The 15,567-nt window shown below is 36.7% G+C and overlaps 1 protein-coding gene across 5 annotated transcripts in view; it reads left to right on the top strand.

Annotated features, from left to right (window-relative positions):
- Nucleotides 1-15,567, top strand: part of LOC132134786 (cell surface glycoprotein MUC18-like) — a 77,600-nt gene that overhangs the window by 7,232 nt on the left and 54,801 nt on the right. For 4 of the 5 annotated variants that reach the window (XM_059547164.1, XM_059547162.1, XM_059547157.1 and 1 more), the window contains exon 1: nt 10,910-11,029. The exons of the other annotated variant lie outside the window; for it this stretch is intronic. In XM_059547164.1, the coding sequence (XP_059403147.1) occupies nt 10,948-11,029 (82 nt within the window). In that variant the 5' untranslated portion in view covers nt 10,910-10,947. Of the gene's footprint in view, nt 1-10,909; nt 11,030-15,567 lie in introns of those variants that run through there. 5 annotated transcript variants of the gene reach the window in all.

Raw genomic sequence — 15,567 nt, 5'->3', positions numbered from 1 at the left:
ACTTCCAATTGTGAAGGTGAAGGTGAAGTGACAATCAGCCAAGTATGGTGACCCAGTTGTGTCCAGTGCTTATATTTTAAATTCATTTGTTGCTGTAAGCTAAAGAATGTTGAAACCTGAATCAATGTAGGACAATGCAACCAGGTATTCTTAATATTCTGTAATAGTGTCAGTAAATGCATTAATAATGTATGTTTTTCAATGAAAGACAAGCAGTGTGCAATAAAATGGAGCGTTTGCTACTTGAGTTAACATGTTTGTGTCACAGTTCACCAATTTTAAATGCTTCTCTCAGACACTAAACGCGGTGCATGGACATTTCTGTACAAGACACAATGGTTGTTGTTAAAAAACCTTGTTTCACATTGTATACCTTGATTGTCCACCTAATTCTACTCTGGAGTAGGACTTCATGGAGAAGGGAAGAGGGAAGTCGTGGCCTAATGGTTAGAGAGTCGGACTCCCAATTGAAAGGTTGTGAGTTCGAGTCCCGGGCCAGCAGGAATTGTGGGTGGGGGGAGTACATGTACTGTTCTCTCTCCACCTTCAATACCACGACTTAGGTGCCCTTGAGCAAGGCATCGAACCCCCAACTGCTCTCTGGGCGCCGCAGCATAAATGGCTGCCCACTGCTCCGGGTGTGTGTTCACAGTGTGTGTGTTCACTGCTCTGTGTGTGTGCACTTCGGATGGGTTAAATGCAGAGCACAAATTCTGGGTCACCATACTTGGCTGAATGTCACGTCACTTTCATCAAAGTAACAAGGTCAAGGTCAAAGTTTATTTGTATAGCACCTTAAAACAACATGAATGTTAACCAAAGTGCTTCACAAGCAGATCAAAAAACACACGTAGTAAAATAGAATGTAACAAGTAATCAATCCAATAACTTAAAAGAATAATAAAAACAAAAATGTATAATAGTCAAAAAGCAGTCATAACCTGGTACATCACAAAAACTGCAACCCCTAGCATTAAAGAGATGCATACAAAATACAACCAAGTTATGAGTAAGCCTGAGAAAAAAGGTAGGTTTTAATTGATGCTTTAAAGACGCTTAATGTAGGAGAAACTCTAATCGTTAAAGGCACTGTGTTCCAAAGTTTTGGAGCATAGACTGAAAAAGACCTGTCTCTGACCTGGTGAAATATGTTTCCTCTTTTTTTTTGTCCCAGTCAGGAAATGAGCTGCAGCATTTTGGACAATCTGTTATTGTGAGAGTGATGACCGACTGATTCCAGCATACAAAGGCATTGCATCAATCAAGCCTTGAAGAAATAAAAGCGTCAATAATGGTCTCCAAATCCCTAAAAGTAACTAGGTGCTTTAACTTTCGAAGTTGCTTTAGCTGGAAAAAGCTGGCCCTGACCATCGAGATTATTTGTTTGTCAAGAAAATTTTCATCCATACATTCTTTAATATCCTTTAAACATGCTTGCAGGGGAGAAACAGAATCACTACCAGCATCTAATGGTAAATAGTGCTCAATATCTGCATAGATGTGATAGGAGATCTTATAATGCTCAAAGATCGAGCGTAATGGAATCATGTAAAGAGAAAACAAAACTGGACCCAGAATCAAACCCTGGGACACCCCACAGGTGATTGGCACTGGGGATGATGCAAATTCTCCAATATCTACAGATATACTCCTATTTGAAAGGTAGTGTGACAAGCCTAAAAGAGAGTTATACTATATTATACTATTATTACCTCTGCCTTGACTTTTTAGTTACTCTTTTTATTATAGAAAATAAACTGCATGGCTAAATAAATGGAATAATGTTTGTGTTCCTAGATTGCAAAATGTAGTGCTAAATTCAGAAAAAAAAAGTTCAACAATTTTACTTTATTATGTGAACTTGGGCTATGTTAGCCGTGAGCAGCACTGTATAAGGGCCTGCTAACTGTTTGATATGCAGCCATCTGTAGTTTCTTTAAGCCAGTCAGTAGTCTAAATGAGATTGAGTATGTAGAGGCACAATACACAAAGCCCAAAGCACAATGCGCTAATGACCGCCACTGCCTGCAGGCCACTCTGCAGCACTTGCAGCAGTCATGGCTGTCACTGCTCCGCGGACTGTAATATTAGCCAAATTTGTTTGCTGAATTTGTTATCTCCTGGGCTTTGTGGCAGACCATGTCCCTTGCACAGCTGAGCTCTAATTGCTTTTCCCACGCCAAAGGCAGGGTTCTGCTGATTTTGTTACCCTTGTCAACAGGGGGTAATTGGGGACCTTGTCTCAAACATCTCAGAGAAGCCCATGGGTTGACCTGTGCCTGCAGCTTTTTCCTCTTATTTTCTAATGGGTTAACCACTTCAGCTGTTATTTTGATTTTTTGAGAATTAGGCATATGCAATATTGGACCCACCGGTGGGTCCCCAGAGTTGATGTGGTTAAAGCAAGAGGGGTACAGCATACCAGTCAGCATGCATATACCGTACCTCACACTGTTTTTTTAAATGCTTTCGCTGTTTGTTTATTTATTATCAAATGTTAATTGCTAATAATAAATTGTTTTAATAGCAATGTTCTATATTTTTATTTAGTTATTTATTATGGCCACGGCAAGGTGTCGCTATTGCTCATACATTAAGTTTGAACAAACCCCAAAGCCTATTAAAATTGGAGGTGTAACTCATTCCTCACTGTTTGTGCAATAGACATGAATAAAAATTTTAATCATGAAGTCTAGTGTTCCCAGATCTCACAAAAAAGTAATCACCTTGGGCTCCTGGTCTTAAGCCTGGGACACACCAAGACAACAGTCGGCCATCGGGCAAAGTAAGGTTGTTCTTGTGTGGTTGTTGGCTTTAGTTTTTTTCTGTGTGTTCCACACCATTGGCTCTAGTTGGACGCTGTCAGCTGTTTTTTTTTGGCCAATTCTACTATTCTGTCGAAAAAAAGGCAGTGGTGCTCGTCTGCAAGAGAGAAATCCGATTGGCTTTTCCGCTTAATGAAAGTGAGCACAAGAATAAAACTGAACTGATGGAAGCAAACCAATGACTTTGTAAAGAGGGAACGCACAGACACTTCTTCTCTTTCTATGCATATCTTTCTTTCTCTACAAGAAAAAGACCTAGGGCTGACAATGCCAGGGCCATTTGCAACTTAGCAGACATGATTGAAAAAAGCTACACAAATCTGTCAGTAATGGTAATGTATAGTTATGGCTGGTGTAAGCAATGGTAAAATCAAGCATTGCTCGCTTTGTACATCCACAGTTCTAGACGTTCCGGTTTCCCTGTTTGGATGCAGAACACAGACTCCTGCCACCTGCTGGTATAGAAGAGTTGTGTTCTTTCATGCAAGCGCAGAGCATACACAGTAGTTGGCTGTCAGCTTGAGACTGTCTCGTGTATTCTAGTGCAATTTTCTTCACCGATGCAGGTGTTGCGAGACAATGCGAGGTGACACCACAGTTGGCTTTCCTCATGTTTGGTGTGTCCCTCCCTACCCATGCAGAACCTAGGAGACCGTAAGCAACCACCTTGTAATGTGCTAGCAACTACATAGCAATGTACTTCAGCAACCACCTTGCAATGGCCAAGCAGCAGCCACCCAGAGCAACAGAGAAAACACAGAGTAATGTCCTAGCAACCATTAAAAACACATCAGCAACCACCTAGTACCATAGATATAAAAATGTAGATGCAACATATGACCGCTCCAGACACGTCGATACATCCGTCAACTTGGAATGGTCAATGTGTCGTCACTCACAATAAAAATGAGTTTTCTAAGATGCCACAACATTCCACAGCCTCTGGTTATAAAAACCAACAACTTTTAAATTCCCGTATAAATTGGATAATCTTACACAGGTAACAATGTGTTGGTTTGTGTTTTTAATGTATATAAACTAAATTTTACAGGTTTTTAAATTGGATAAACTTTCACAGAATATTTTGGTTTGTGTTTTAATGTGTATTACTGTAACTCAATATCACAGGCTATTAGACTATAGTAACGTTTAAATGTTGTGTTAGCTAATGGCTTTGTCTTGTATTGTGTTGGTTGAGCAAAATCATCTGTTGAAGTCTATTGCAGATATACTGTAGATATTCATGCGTATACATATGCTTGCAGACACAAAGGCAATTTGCCCTTGAGTGTTCATGGGTCAGTTTTAACCATTCCAATATGGATGGAGGGCTTACGTATAGCGGCCCATAGCATGATGCATCTACCTATCTATGCCTAGAATAATCTAGCAACCATAGCAATTTGCTAGCAACCACAAGGGCCTAGAAACCACTGACAATTTTGTAATTGCGAGTTTTGATTGAAGGGATAGTTTACCTCAAAAAACAAATTCTGTCATCATTTTCTCACCCTAAAGTGATCCAAACCTGCATGGCTTCTTCTTAGGTATACTTGGGTATCTTTCTTTTGAAGAACACAAAAGAAGACATTTTGAAAAAAGTTGGTAACCACAAAGCTTTAGCCTTTGACTTCCATTGTATGGACAAGCAACTCATTTCTCAAAGGATTTTCTTTTATGGTCCACACAAGAAATTAAGCCTTTCAGGTTTGGAATGACATGAGGGTGAGAAAATGATGACAGAATGTATTATTTTTGGGTGAACTATCCCTTTAATCAAGCAGCGCTCACATTTTCTTCAGATCTAGTTATCTAGAACTATAATCTAGTTATCTACAGTTGTGAAGGTTGTTGTGTTTTTTTCTCTTTATGCCAGTGTTTATATAAGTGAAGGAAGAAGAACTGACAGCTACATCTCTATGACAAATTTGGATTACTGAAGCATGTCCCTTCTTTTGTACCCCAGGGCGTAGCCTGGATAAGTAATTTGAATGAGTCTCAAAGATCATAGAGTAGCGTTTCCACCTCTTACAAATCACCAATGTAAGATATCAAATGTGAGTTTGAGGAAAAAAGGAACACTACAGTCATAGTGAGGTGAATGTAAACTGTCCATCAGCTTAATGAAGATTAAATGTTGACAATATTCCTGTTTAATACTTCACATTGTCCTTTAAGTAGCCACCTGGGTCCTTACAACGTCTCGCCATCAGTCTCAAGAAACCACCAGGCACTCTGGGGTGTACCATTGCTAAGGCCCCACCCGCTTCCCTTTGTAGTTTTCTGCCCTTCTCCCACATTCAACCAATCAGAAAGTAGTATGTCAGTGGTGATTTACCACAGTGATTTATTAGCCAAATATTGCCACTTTGAAGGCTGCTATGGTAACGGCTGCTACAAAGGGCTCAACCTAAACCTTCCTCTCCCTCCTAACACACACACAAAATTACTCACACTTATGCACAGCAATACCCCCAGAGACTGCCTTTCACCCTTTCAGCAAACAGTCACTTAAATCAATATAGTTGATTATGAACAAAATTACAGAATGAATTCTTTTCTGAACTGATTACAGTACCTCCATATTGCTTACTGCATACTACCAGTATTTAATATATATATATATATATATGTTTAAGAGCATACAGTGATACATATTTGTTGCATTGTTGTCACATAATGACCTCATTACGCAAGAGGCTTCTAGTTATCTATAAAATAGTTTATTTTGCATTTGTAACCATAATTGTTGTCAAAAATGTCCTAGATATTACTATTTAATTGGAGTAGTATACTAGTATGCTGTTCCGATTGTAGCTATGTAGTGAAAAAGACGTTAAAATGGCGGTTGAAATTATTTCTGGTTCATTCGTCACATTGGAAATTGGTTAAGTCAAGTTCAAAATTGAAAAAGGTTAAGTCAAGTTCATTGCATTGCGGAATACAGTATTCCCCAATGTGTAGTTAAACCTTTTGCCAAATGTAATAGGTCGTCTCTGTATTTAATTGAGAAAATCTGCATATGTTGCTACTGCAGAAATAGTAAGTGTTCTGTAATATTCCGAACGTAATTTGGAATAGCATACTACCATTAATACAGTGCATGCATAAATATTATGCACATTGATATTCTAATCATATTTTTTTCCTCCAAGCACATTTTACCAATTCCAAACCACATCGATCTTAATGACTACTATTAATTTTGTATTTGATCTCTAATATATAATCGTCCATGATGCTGGAAGTGAAAAACTATTCAGGTGTGCATAATTATGCATGACAGTCTCTGCCTTGCTCGTGAGGTGGAGAATAGCCAATCTAATCACATTACCCACAATCACAGTTTTTCTCAGCTACGCTTGGTGTCAGGAAGTAATTTAGCTGGATATTTTCTGGTGTAATGGTGTTACACCCATGACCTGCCCTGGTGCCATGGCAATGGCCAATTAAATGTCTATGAGCTGTAAATAAGGTCTTTTACCAATCAGATTGGTGTTCTGACATAAGAAGAAGCAGCTACAGGCAAGAAAATGAAATATTTTTGACTTGTAGTCATTGAGAGATGACACCAGTAAATGTGGTATCTGCACAAAGGGATGGTGTTGGGTGTCTGTATACCCAGGTTGGATCTAGTTTTTGTGAGGTCAAACACTTGGATTCCTTATGCGCACACACACACTCACTGCATCATTACCATAACTGAACCCATCCAGTGGGTGGTCTCATCCATCCACATAAACCTTGTAAGATAATCATAACAGATCATCATCATGGACATGGATGATTTTTTTTCTTCACAGCTGTCTGGGAATACATTTAAAGTGCCACTTCCCCCAAAAATGTAAATGATGTTATCATTTACTCCCTCACACGTTGTTCCAAACCTGTAGGACTTTTCTATAAAAGAACAGAAATGTTTTGCGAGCTGTTTTTCCAAACAATAAGAGCTGATAGTGACCTGCTGTCAAGCTCCAAAAAGGACATAACATATGCCCCCATAAATGTTATCATACAACTTGGGCACTTTATTCCAAGTCTTCTGTTTGTGGAATATAAGAAGTTACGGGAGCATAACAAGAATGTGGAACCTACTGTCATTGGCAAAGCAAACTGATGTTGAATAGATAGAATGTGCACACCTGTGGATCAGGAAAAAACTCCCTTAACCCCAGATATCACTCCGTCAATGACAGCACAGATCCAAAAAAACCCCATTATCTGCAGACACTATAGTGTTACAAAAGTTAAGTTACATACAGTGGTCTCAGAAAAGAAGACACACTTAAAATGTCAGAAACATATTGCATTAGATCGAATATCCAACCACATGGCATCTGCAAGGAAATACTGCTGGAGCTTTAGTTTTCAGAACTAAATTCAGTTTTCTTTATAAGTTTTGTTCTGTGACTTTTAATGAACTGTTCTGAACATAGATTTAATAGATGTATGAAGTCAGCACACAAATTAATTTTAATTCATATTAACTATGAATAATGTCCACTAATATTTGACAACTACAAGATGTCATATACAAGCAAACATTTGGGTTATAATGAGGCATATACAATGGATGTGTGTGGTGCCAAATTTGTAAGCATAATATGCATATTAACATGATTAAAATGAAATACAATATGCATATTAAGTATTAACATGATTTTAGTAGGAAAAAAACACTTACCAAACTTTTCTGTGTAAAATTTGTTACAATGTCAATGCTTAAACCACCAACATTACTGGAAAAAGGCCTTATTTTACAGCTCAGATAAGTTTTTAAAGAATTATTGTAAGTGCTTTTAAGCTTCATATTTCTGCTTTCAATTACTCCAAAATGTGGTCCTATTAACTTATTTTCAGTAAGGAAGTATAGAAATGTCAAAATATTTTTTGTCAATATCAATATTAACAAATGCAACAAATGCATGCAAATGCATTGAACTGAACTTGTACTAATGCAGTATATAATGCAATCACTTACATTTTAAGTGTGGTGCATACAATATGTCCAAATACAATAGAAGTTGGATTGGCACTTATAAACACAAACAGATACCATTTTCAGACACAACAAACCAAAACAAAATTCATTGCATTCTAAGTAAGAGAAGCCAGCGCAAAATAGTCATGCTACGACATGAAAATCCAACATGCTGGCCAACACAACATTTTCTGCTGAAGACAAACAAATTTTCCCAGCAGGCTTTCTAAACTAGTTTTCATCATTTTATGTAGATCTCTTGCTCCATAGAATCATACAATAGCTTCTTGTTCATGCAGGATTCCTTAAACACAAGAGAGTACAACACAGTTTTCTCACCATTTTTCCAAAAAATTTCTTTTTATCCATACTATGAAAGTCTATGGGCTCCAATGTTGTTCGTTCTTCAAAATATCTTTTGTTTTCAACAGAAGAAAGGAAGAGATACAAGTTTTGATCAACTTGAAAATTACAATTTTCATTTTTGTGTGAAGTCTTTAATTCTGCATTTGCAATATGGCCCATATCTTCTGTTTGCTTTAACCTGTAACACCACTATGAGACATACAGATGGGCTGGTGAGAAGAAGTAACTCGGACAAGATATTTGGATGTACAATGGAAAATGGGACAATTTAGGGGAGCATGGGATAGAGATACATGGAAATAATACATGGATTTGAGAGAATACATTGTTTTGTTTTGAATATGCTGTTTTGAGAATGAATAAGGTAGAATGATGTATGAATAAATGTGGAAGTTGAATGTTATTTCTTTCTTCAGAGAGAAGGAGAGTTAACAGGATGGAGTAGGGAAGAGAAGAGAGTGGGGGCAGAGAGAGATCTGGATTCTGGCTGAGTCAACATCAAAGCTGTACGATTCTCTTTTTCCCTCTTTGGTCATATATGATTTCCTTCAGTGGCCTCAAAGCGCACGCATAAGTCTTAAGGCTCAGCGTGTGGAGCTGCTTAATAATACTGACCTGGATTTCCTTCACTGCCAGCTTTTGTTCTAATTACAGCTCAAGTGCGCTCTCTGAGTTTTAAAATATAGAAAAATCAAGAGACTTTCCAATGTTCAATTACACTAAATTTTACGCTCAAAATGAGTTTAAGTATCATTTTCAGATTTTATTAAAGTTGACCCAACAGTGAACCTTTTGCTATCAAGTGCCCTCATGTGGAGGTGTCAAGCTTCAAAAAGGACCATCAAAACAGCATAAAAATATCCATATATGATTTGTGCTCTGAATTCCAGGTGTTCTTAAGTTGGTAGCTTTGTGTGGGGAACAGACCATCTGATTCACTGATAATATATAATATGATAAATCATATTTTTTTAATAAGTTTACTAAGTGTTTTTCAGTGGCTAGGTCATCCTTTACTCACCCTCGTGTCGTTCTAAACATTTATTTAGTTATTCTGCAGAACATATTCTAGAAGATATTCAAAAGAATGGTTAATTTTTTCTCCAGTATTCTCATTTTTTGAGCTTGAAAGCTTTTGGCCATAAGTTTTCATTGCCATAATATAGATAAAAACAGTTAAATCGTTCTTCTTTTGTCTTTCAAAGCAGTAAAAGTCAGGTTTGGAACAACATGAAGGTGAGTAAATTCCTTTAAATATCATTTGCTTCTTTTCACAAAGTTATGCGTATGACTCGAAAAAACTTTAAAAATCTACCACATTAATGGTGCATTTAATATTTTTTAAATGCCGTTGTCACAATATGATTTCATTTTATTGAAATACCAGCTTGGTCATTATGCAAAATGTCTCCTTTGTGACTTACTAAAGAAAGAAAGAAATACAGGTCTTAAACAGCATCAGAGTGAGTAAACAATGACAGAATTTTCATAAAAATGTTTGAAATGTACTATCTTTTTAAAAGTTATCAGAGATCTTATTAAAAATCGGCTTTATTTTTGCACCTTTTATGTTGCATTCTCTTCTTCAAGCTCCTATATTGTGGGAAAAATACAAATCTGTTTACGTTAATCACCTTCAAGAAGTACAGTATATGAGCACAGTTATGAATGAATGTTTTTGTTATATTTTTGAGTAAAAGGCACATGGAATGATGGCAAGAGGCTTGGTAGACAGCTGGACAGACAGCCCTCGACTGCCCCTCTCTCTCTCTCTGCACACACACATACACACACACACACACACACACACACACCCCTCCCTCCAGCAGCTGTTAGCTGAGATGATAGTGATAGAGTGTGATAACAGTAAAGGTTGTTAACAACCTGCATGCTGACACACTGAAGGAGTTCCTTGTCCTAAAACAACACACATCCACCAACAACACCTCCTTCCAGAACAATGTGAAAGATTTTTCTGTCTCACAGAAGAGAGAGGTCTCTTTTTTTTTCATAATCTTGCTCCAGGAAAACCTCCCGACTACTTACTTGCCAGAAAATTATAATTGAAATTATAAAATTAATTTGTGCATTTGTGGCTTTAACATCTGATAAATATGAAACGCTACAATCCATCAATAATGCACTGACTTTCAAAATTCAATATTCAAAAACAGTATTATTAATGCATTATCAAAGAGGACAAACATAGATATCACATACAATGACCTACAAAAGACTTACAAAAAAAGTGCTGTGGTGGCAACATGGCATTTGGTACTATCAGCTGGTAATTCATATCATAATACTTTGATATTATATACCATATACACTGTTAAAAATCAAGGTTCTTGATTGGCATTCATGCTTGAAACCTTTGTCCATAAAACCTTTCATTCAACAAAAGGTTTCGATGATATTATTAAGTAGACTACGTACATGTCCATAAACGTGGCATTAGCATGGTAAAGTGTCCAAAGCATCATAGCATGGCAGCTTTTTTGTTAATAACCGAACAATAAATCGTATTATATGCGCCAGTAAAAAAAAAAAATCAAGACATAACGCATGACCGAGAAATATGATTTTAACCTTATTTTGTAGGGTGGAGAGCATTAAGTGAATGTCCCAAATTTCCTCCCACTCGCAGCAGGACAGTACAATAGTGAACAGACAGGCAGCATTTGTGCAACTCGACTCCCTCTCCCCCTCCCTCCCTCCCGCTCTCGTGCTCCTCCAGGCCAAAACCGCCGTGCTCCTCGACCGCGCTTCAGTCAGATGGATAACTTCAGAAGCATGGCTCTGCCAACCACTTCACTTTTACTTGTTGTTCTTCAAATGTGCGCTCTTGCTTGGCAAGGTAAGACAATTTTACTTAATCTTTCTATCTTTTTTGTTGTTGTGGTTTAATTTTGTGAGAAACTTTCTGGAGCGGTTCGACCGCGCGCGTTTGAATGGGATGCACGCGAATGTTTGGGGATGCTGCAGTTACAGTAGCCTGTAACTTTACGAGAATATTCTGTTTAAACCGATGACTTTAGACCTTTCTTTGTGTAATAGGGGGGATATCGACTGTTTAAAGTTACTTAGACATTATGGCTTTGTTATACGCTTCTGAAAAGAGTGACGTTTGTTACCAAAACACACCGCACGTGAGTCCATGAATATTTTCAGCTTGTTTAAACGTTGTGCAAATCCACATAATTTGTAAATAAATACTCTATTACTTTTAAATATGCAGAGGTCCATGGAATCTTGTTTATATCATGTTCACTTTGCAGAAAACGGTACGTAAACTGTGTTCAAAATGTAAAAACGTGCACATAAAGCCTTGACAGAAAACAGCAGGTGGACGATACACTGAAACAGACACACTGTACTAGAAAACGGCATTTATTCTCAAATATAATCTACCAGTCAACCTATTTTATCTAGTGAATAAAGCAAATGTGTTTTATACAAAGCAAATATTTCAAACTGAAAGGATGTTCATAATTAGATTTGATGTTGCCTCTGGTTATATTTTTTATGTCTGAAGTGGTTCTGATCATTAAACTGGTCACGAATACAAGTTTTGTGTGTCTGTGTTCAGATACAACCTAAATAACAGGCACTTAAAATTTCACGATATTCAGTTTTTAAAATCATATTATATTTGTTGACCTAAATGCTCAAAACAACCTTGATAATGCTTAGATCTGTGCAAATTGCCCTGCAGGTCTCATTCTGTGTTTGTGCTCTCTTTAATACATGACTAGACAACTACTGAACTAGCCCTTCTCACTAGGGAACAGATGATGGACCCCCACTGCATAATCCTCTCCTGTTCATCTCTATGTGTCCTCTGTTGTGTCGTCCATCTACTTTTTTGTCTACCTTTCTACACTGTTTTTCCACTCTTATTCCTTTTTTCTCTTTCTCTCTTAATATATTTTGTTCAGTGTGGATCAGGATTATCCTGTAATGGTTTCTCGAAAAGGTTTTTAATAAGCCCCTATCCTACCTTCTGTTCACCCTTGTGTTAATAAGGTCCCTCCAGTTCCCCAGCAGATGAACCAAAGCGGTCTGTCCTGGGATTATTGACTGAACCCCGTTAGATAACAGCCCCTGTGATTAAGAGGGGTCACCTTGCTCTCTAAATGTAGGGGGTGATTTTTCATCAAAGAACTTGACATTGACAGTGTCATCCTTACAAATTATAGTGATTGATGTGGATGATGATGTTAATAACTATATATATATGTGTATGTGAGTATGTGGTTAAATATTTGTATGGTTTATTATATATATATATATATATATATATATATATATATATGTGTGTGTGTGTTTGTGTGTATATGTGTGTGTGTGTGTGTTATCTAATACTACTATCGTATATTTTGATTAACATTATTATTATTATATGATACTGTTTTAATATTGAGTCGTACATGGTTATTAAAATAAATATGTTATTAGTGTCATAATTTACAAAAAAAGTGAATATTTTAAAAAGTATAATGAAAATAAAAATAAAATCTCTATATAACATTTTCAGTACATATATATACATAAACCATACAAATATTTAACCACACACTCACATAGACATATATATATAGTTATTAACATTAATGTTTTACATTATTGTTGATATAGTAATTACACATTCATTCACTTGCTCATCACATTGACAACTTATTTATTTTGATTAACCATACAAGACCCAATATTAAAAACAGTACAGAATAGTAATATGAAAGTATTAATATAAAATGTTCGGATTGACCAAGGTCCTGTCATTCAAAAGTGAAAAACAGAGCTTGAATGAAAAATCCTAATATAAAACATCCGCCAAAATATCTATTTTTAGTCCAGATGTCCCTACTAATTCCCTCAAGTTCATATGAGATGCATTGTGTGCCATTGACAAAAATACATTGCGTTAGAGTTCCTGCTTCCCATAGCAGCCCGTGACCCACAGTGGAGGCGATACAATCGAGTGGCTGTTCCTGGTTTGAGGGGGTTTCTTTGCCCACAATCCTGGGCTGCGCCCCATCTGTCACTCTTGACAGTGAATGTCATGTAAAAGCCTGTCGACTTTAAAAAAGAAATCTGTTTACAGTAAATTTACAGTAAAATACCGGCAGCTGTGGTTGCCAGAACTTCGTTAAAAAAATATTGTAGCAACATTTTAGGTTTTACAGACTTAAATTCACGATAAAATACTGTATTTCATTAACTGATCTAATTTTCTAATGTTAATAAACCAACATATTGAAGTACTAATATCTGTTTTGAACCATTGTAATGCACTGATAACCATCCAAAACTGGTGGTGATGAGAAAGTCACATGATAAATCAAAGCTCATAACTAACAGCTCCTCCACAAGCTAGGGATATATGACACACATGATACTGAAATAATGCAATAAACATTTATTTAACAACATTAGATATTAGATAAAACCCTAATGTACACAACTGATAAGAAAAAACCTAGAAGAAACATAGTTATTTCAAAGAAAAAACACAAAATATGAAGTGTCATGCAGGGAATTCTAGGTGTGTCAATTTACAGTTTTTTTTCCATAAATTCAACAATGACTTTTTCACCCCCGAAAACTGTATTTTACTGTAAAATTACATTAAATGTAATTACAGTTATTCACCGTATATAGTATGGAAACTTACTGTTAACCAATTAACAGTTTTTTACTGAAGCATTTTTTACAGTCGTCTACTGTTAAAATCAAAATAATCTTTTACAGTGTAGGCTTATTGTTTTTACTTGGCAGAAGGTGCAAATCAGTGTAGACCTCTATGTCTGGATAATCTGCGTTGTTGTTTTGGTGTTCAGCTCCAGTGAGCAGCAACATGTGGATTAGATGAAGGCTGAGAGCCTTACACAATTGGGTTTAAAAACTCATTATTTGCAGCGATGTGATATTGAGTGTTGTTTATGCACAATTATGTCTAAATGGGTGCAATGCGATTTAAAACATCACTGATGCCTATAGAATCTGACTGATGGGAACAATGAGTTTAAATGAATCTCCTTTCTAATCCAATCACGTTTAGCCTTACCAGCAGGGGGCAGCAAGAAGGCAATTACCTGAGCAAAACTAAACACTTGTTATTGTAAACGTATGCATACAACAAATATGCATTGTGTATGATTGCGTGCAGCAAGTCTTGAATTGTGCACTTGTCTATTTTTGTCTCTGCTTACCTCATATTCCACTTTCAAATTCTGTTTGAAAGTTAGCATGCACTGCTACTTTGTAATGTTTTCATACAGGTATTCTGAACAGTCACACTATCTGCCATTGTACACAGTGGCTGCATAAGAAAGAAATCTCAGTATAATTAGGCTTTTTAGATGCCTGTCTTAATATGCATGATTTATGTTATTGCATTCAAAAATCATTAAATTGAGTGCAACAGAATGAAACATAACGAGAATATGACAGTTTTTACTTTTTTGGGGGGGCAAATAAATTCATTTTTAAAAACTTTTAAAAACCAACCACAAACTTTTGAATGGTAGTATACATTTAATATTATAAAAGTAGTATAGGGGGTATATAAAACTTACTTGAATGCATCCAAACTAACACAGTAAGTCACTGATATGGCATTTGTGTGGTTTACCTTTCTGAAAAGCAAGAAATTAACTATGGTGACCATTTCACTCATAATGAAATATTTTACACCTGTTAACAAAAGATTAATCCCAAAGAGACACCTCTGTACTCAATCAAAGAAAAACAGCCCTTTGCTTTCAAGCATAATTCAGTATTAGATCTCTTTTGATTACATCCCTGAAGTCAAGGGTTTGATCCTTGTGCTAAGATTTCTCTATAGTGATAAGCTGAGACGCAGGCTAGACGAGTGCACGACAGGCTTTGAATTCAGTGAAAACAATGCCATGGCATTCATTAAATGCCTTCATGGGTAGGAAGCAGACTGGGGGATGGTTGCTGGAGGTGTGCTGTTCTAAGATCCTCAGGTGAGTTTACAGGATTAGATCACTATCTGATAGAGATTGCGCTTATCAAAACCTTTTGTGACTTGACAGTTGTTGTTGACAGTAAAAGGTTTAGTGTTTGTCATCTAGTCTTCATCTGAGCTCTCTTTGAACAAGGGGATACCTTAAAAGCACTGACTGTTTCAAGAATGAAGAAAACAGCTTCTAGCCATTTTGTGAAGGAATCCTGCCTGGCTCAGTCTGGCTTGGCTGCTCCACATCTCCACATTTTTTGTTGGCTTACATTTTAATATTAGTATGGTCTGGGAAGTGTGTCAAAAACTTGCTGCCGCCATGAACTGACAAGGGCCATCAGAACTGCCAGTGTGTTTTATGTTACTTCATTTAATGATCTGTGTAGATTCTTGTATTTTCAGGCTCTTCC

The sequence above is a fragment of the Carassius carassius genome, chromosome 4 (genome assembly GCF_963082965.1).
Source record: "Carassius carassius chromosome 4, fCarCar2.1, whole genome shotgun sequence".
Classification (NCBI taxonomy): domain Eukaryota; kingdom Metazoa; phylum Chordata; class Actinopteri; order Cypriniformes; family Cyprinidae; genus Carassius; species Carassius carassius.
Note: the sequence above shows the minus strand (reverse complement) of the source record. Positions and strands in the feature narration are given on the sequence as shown.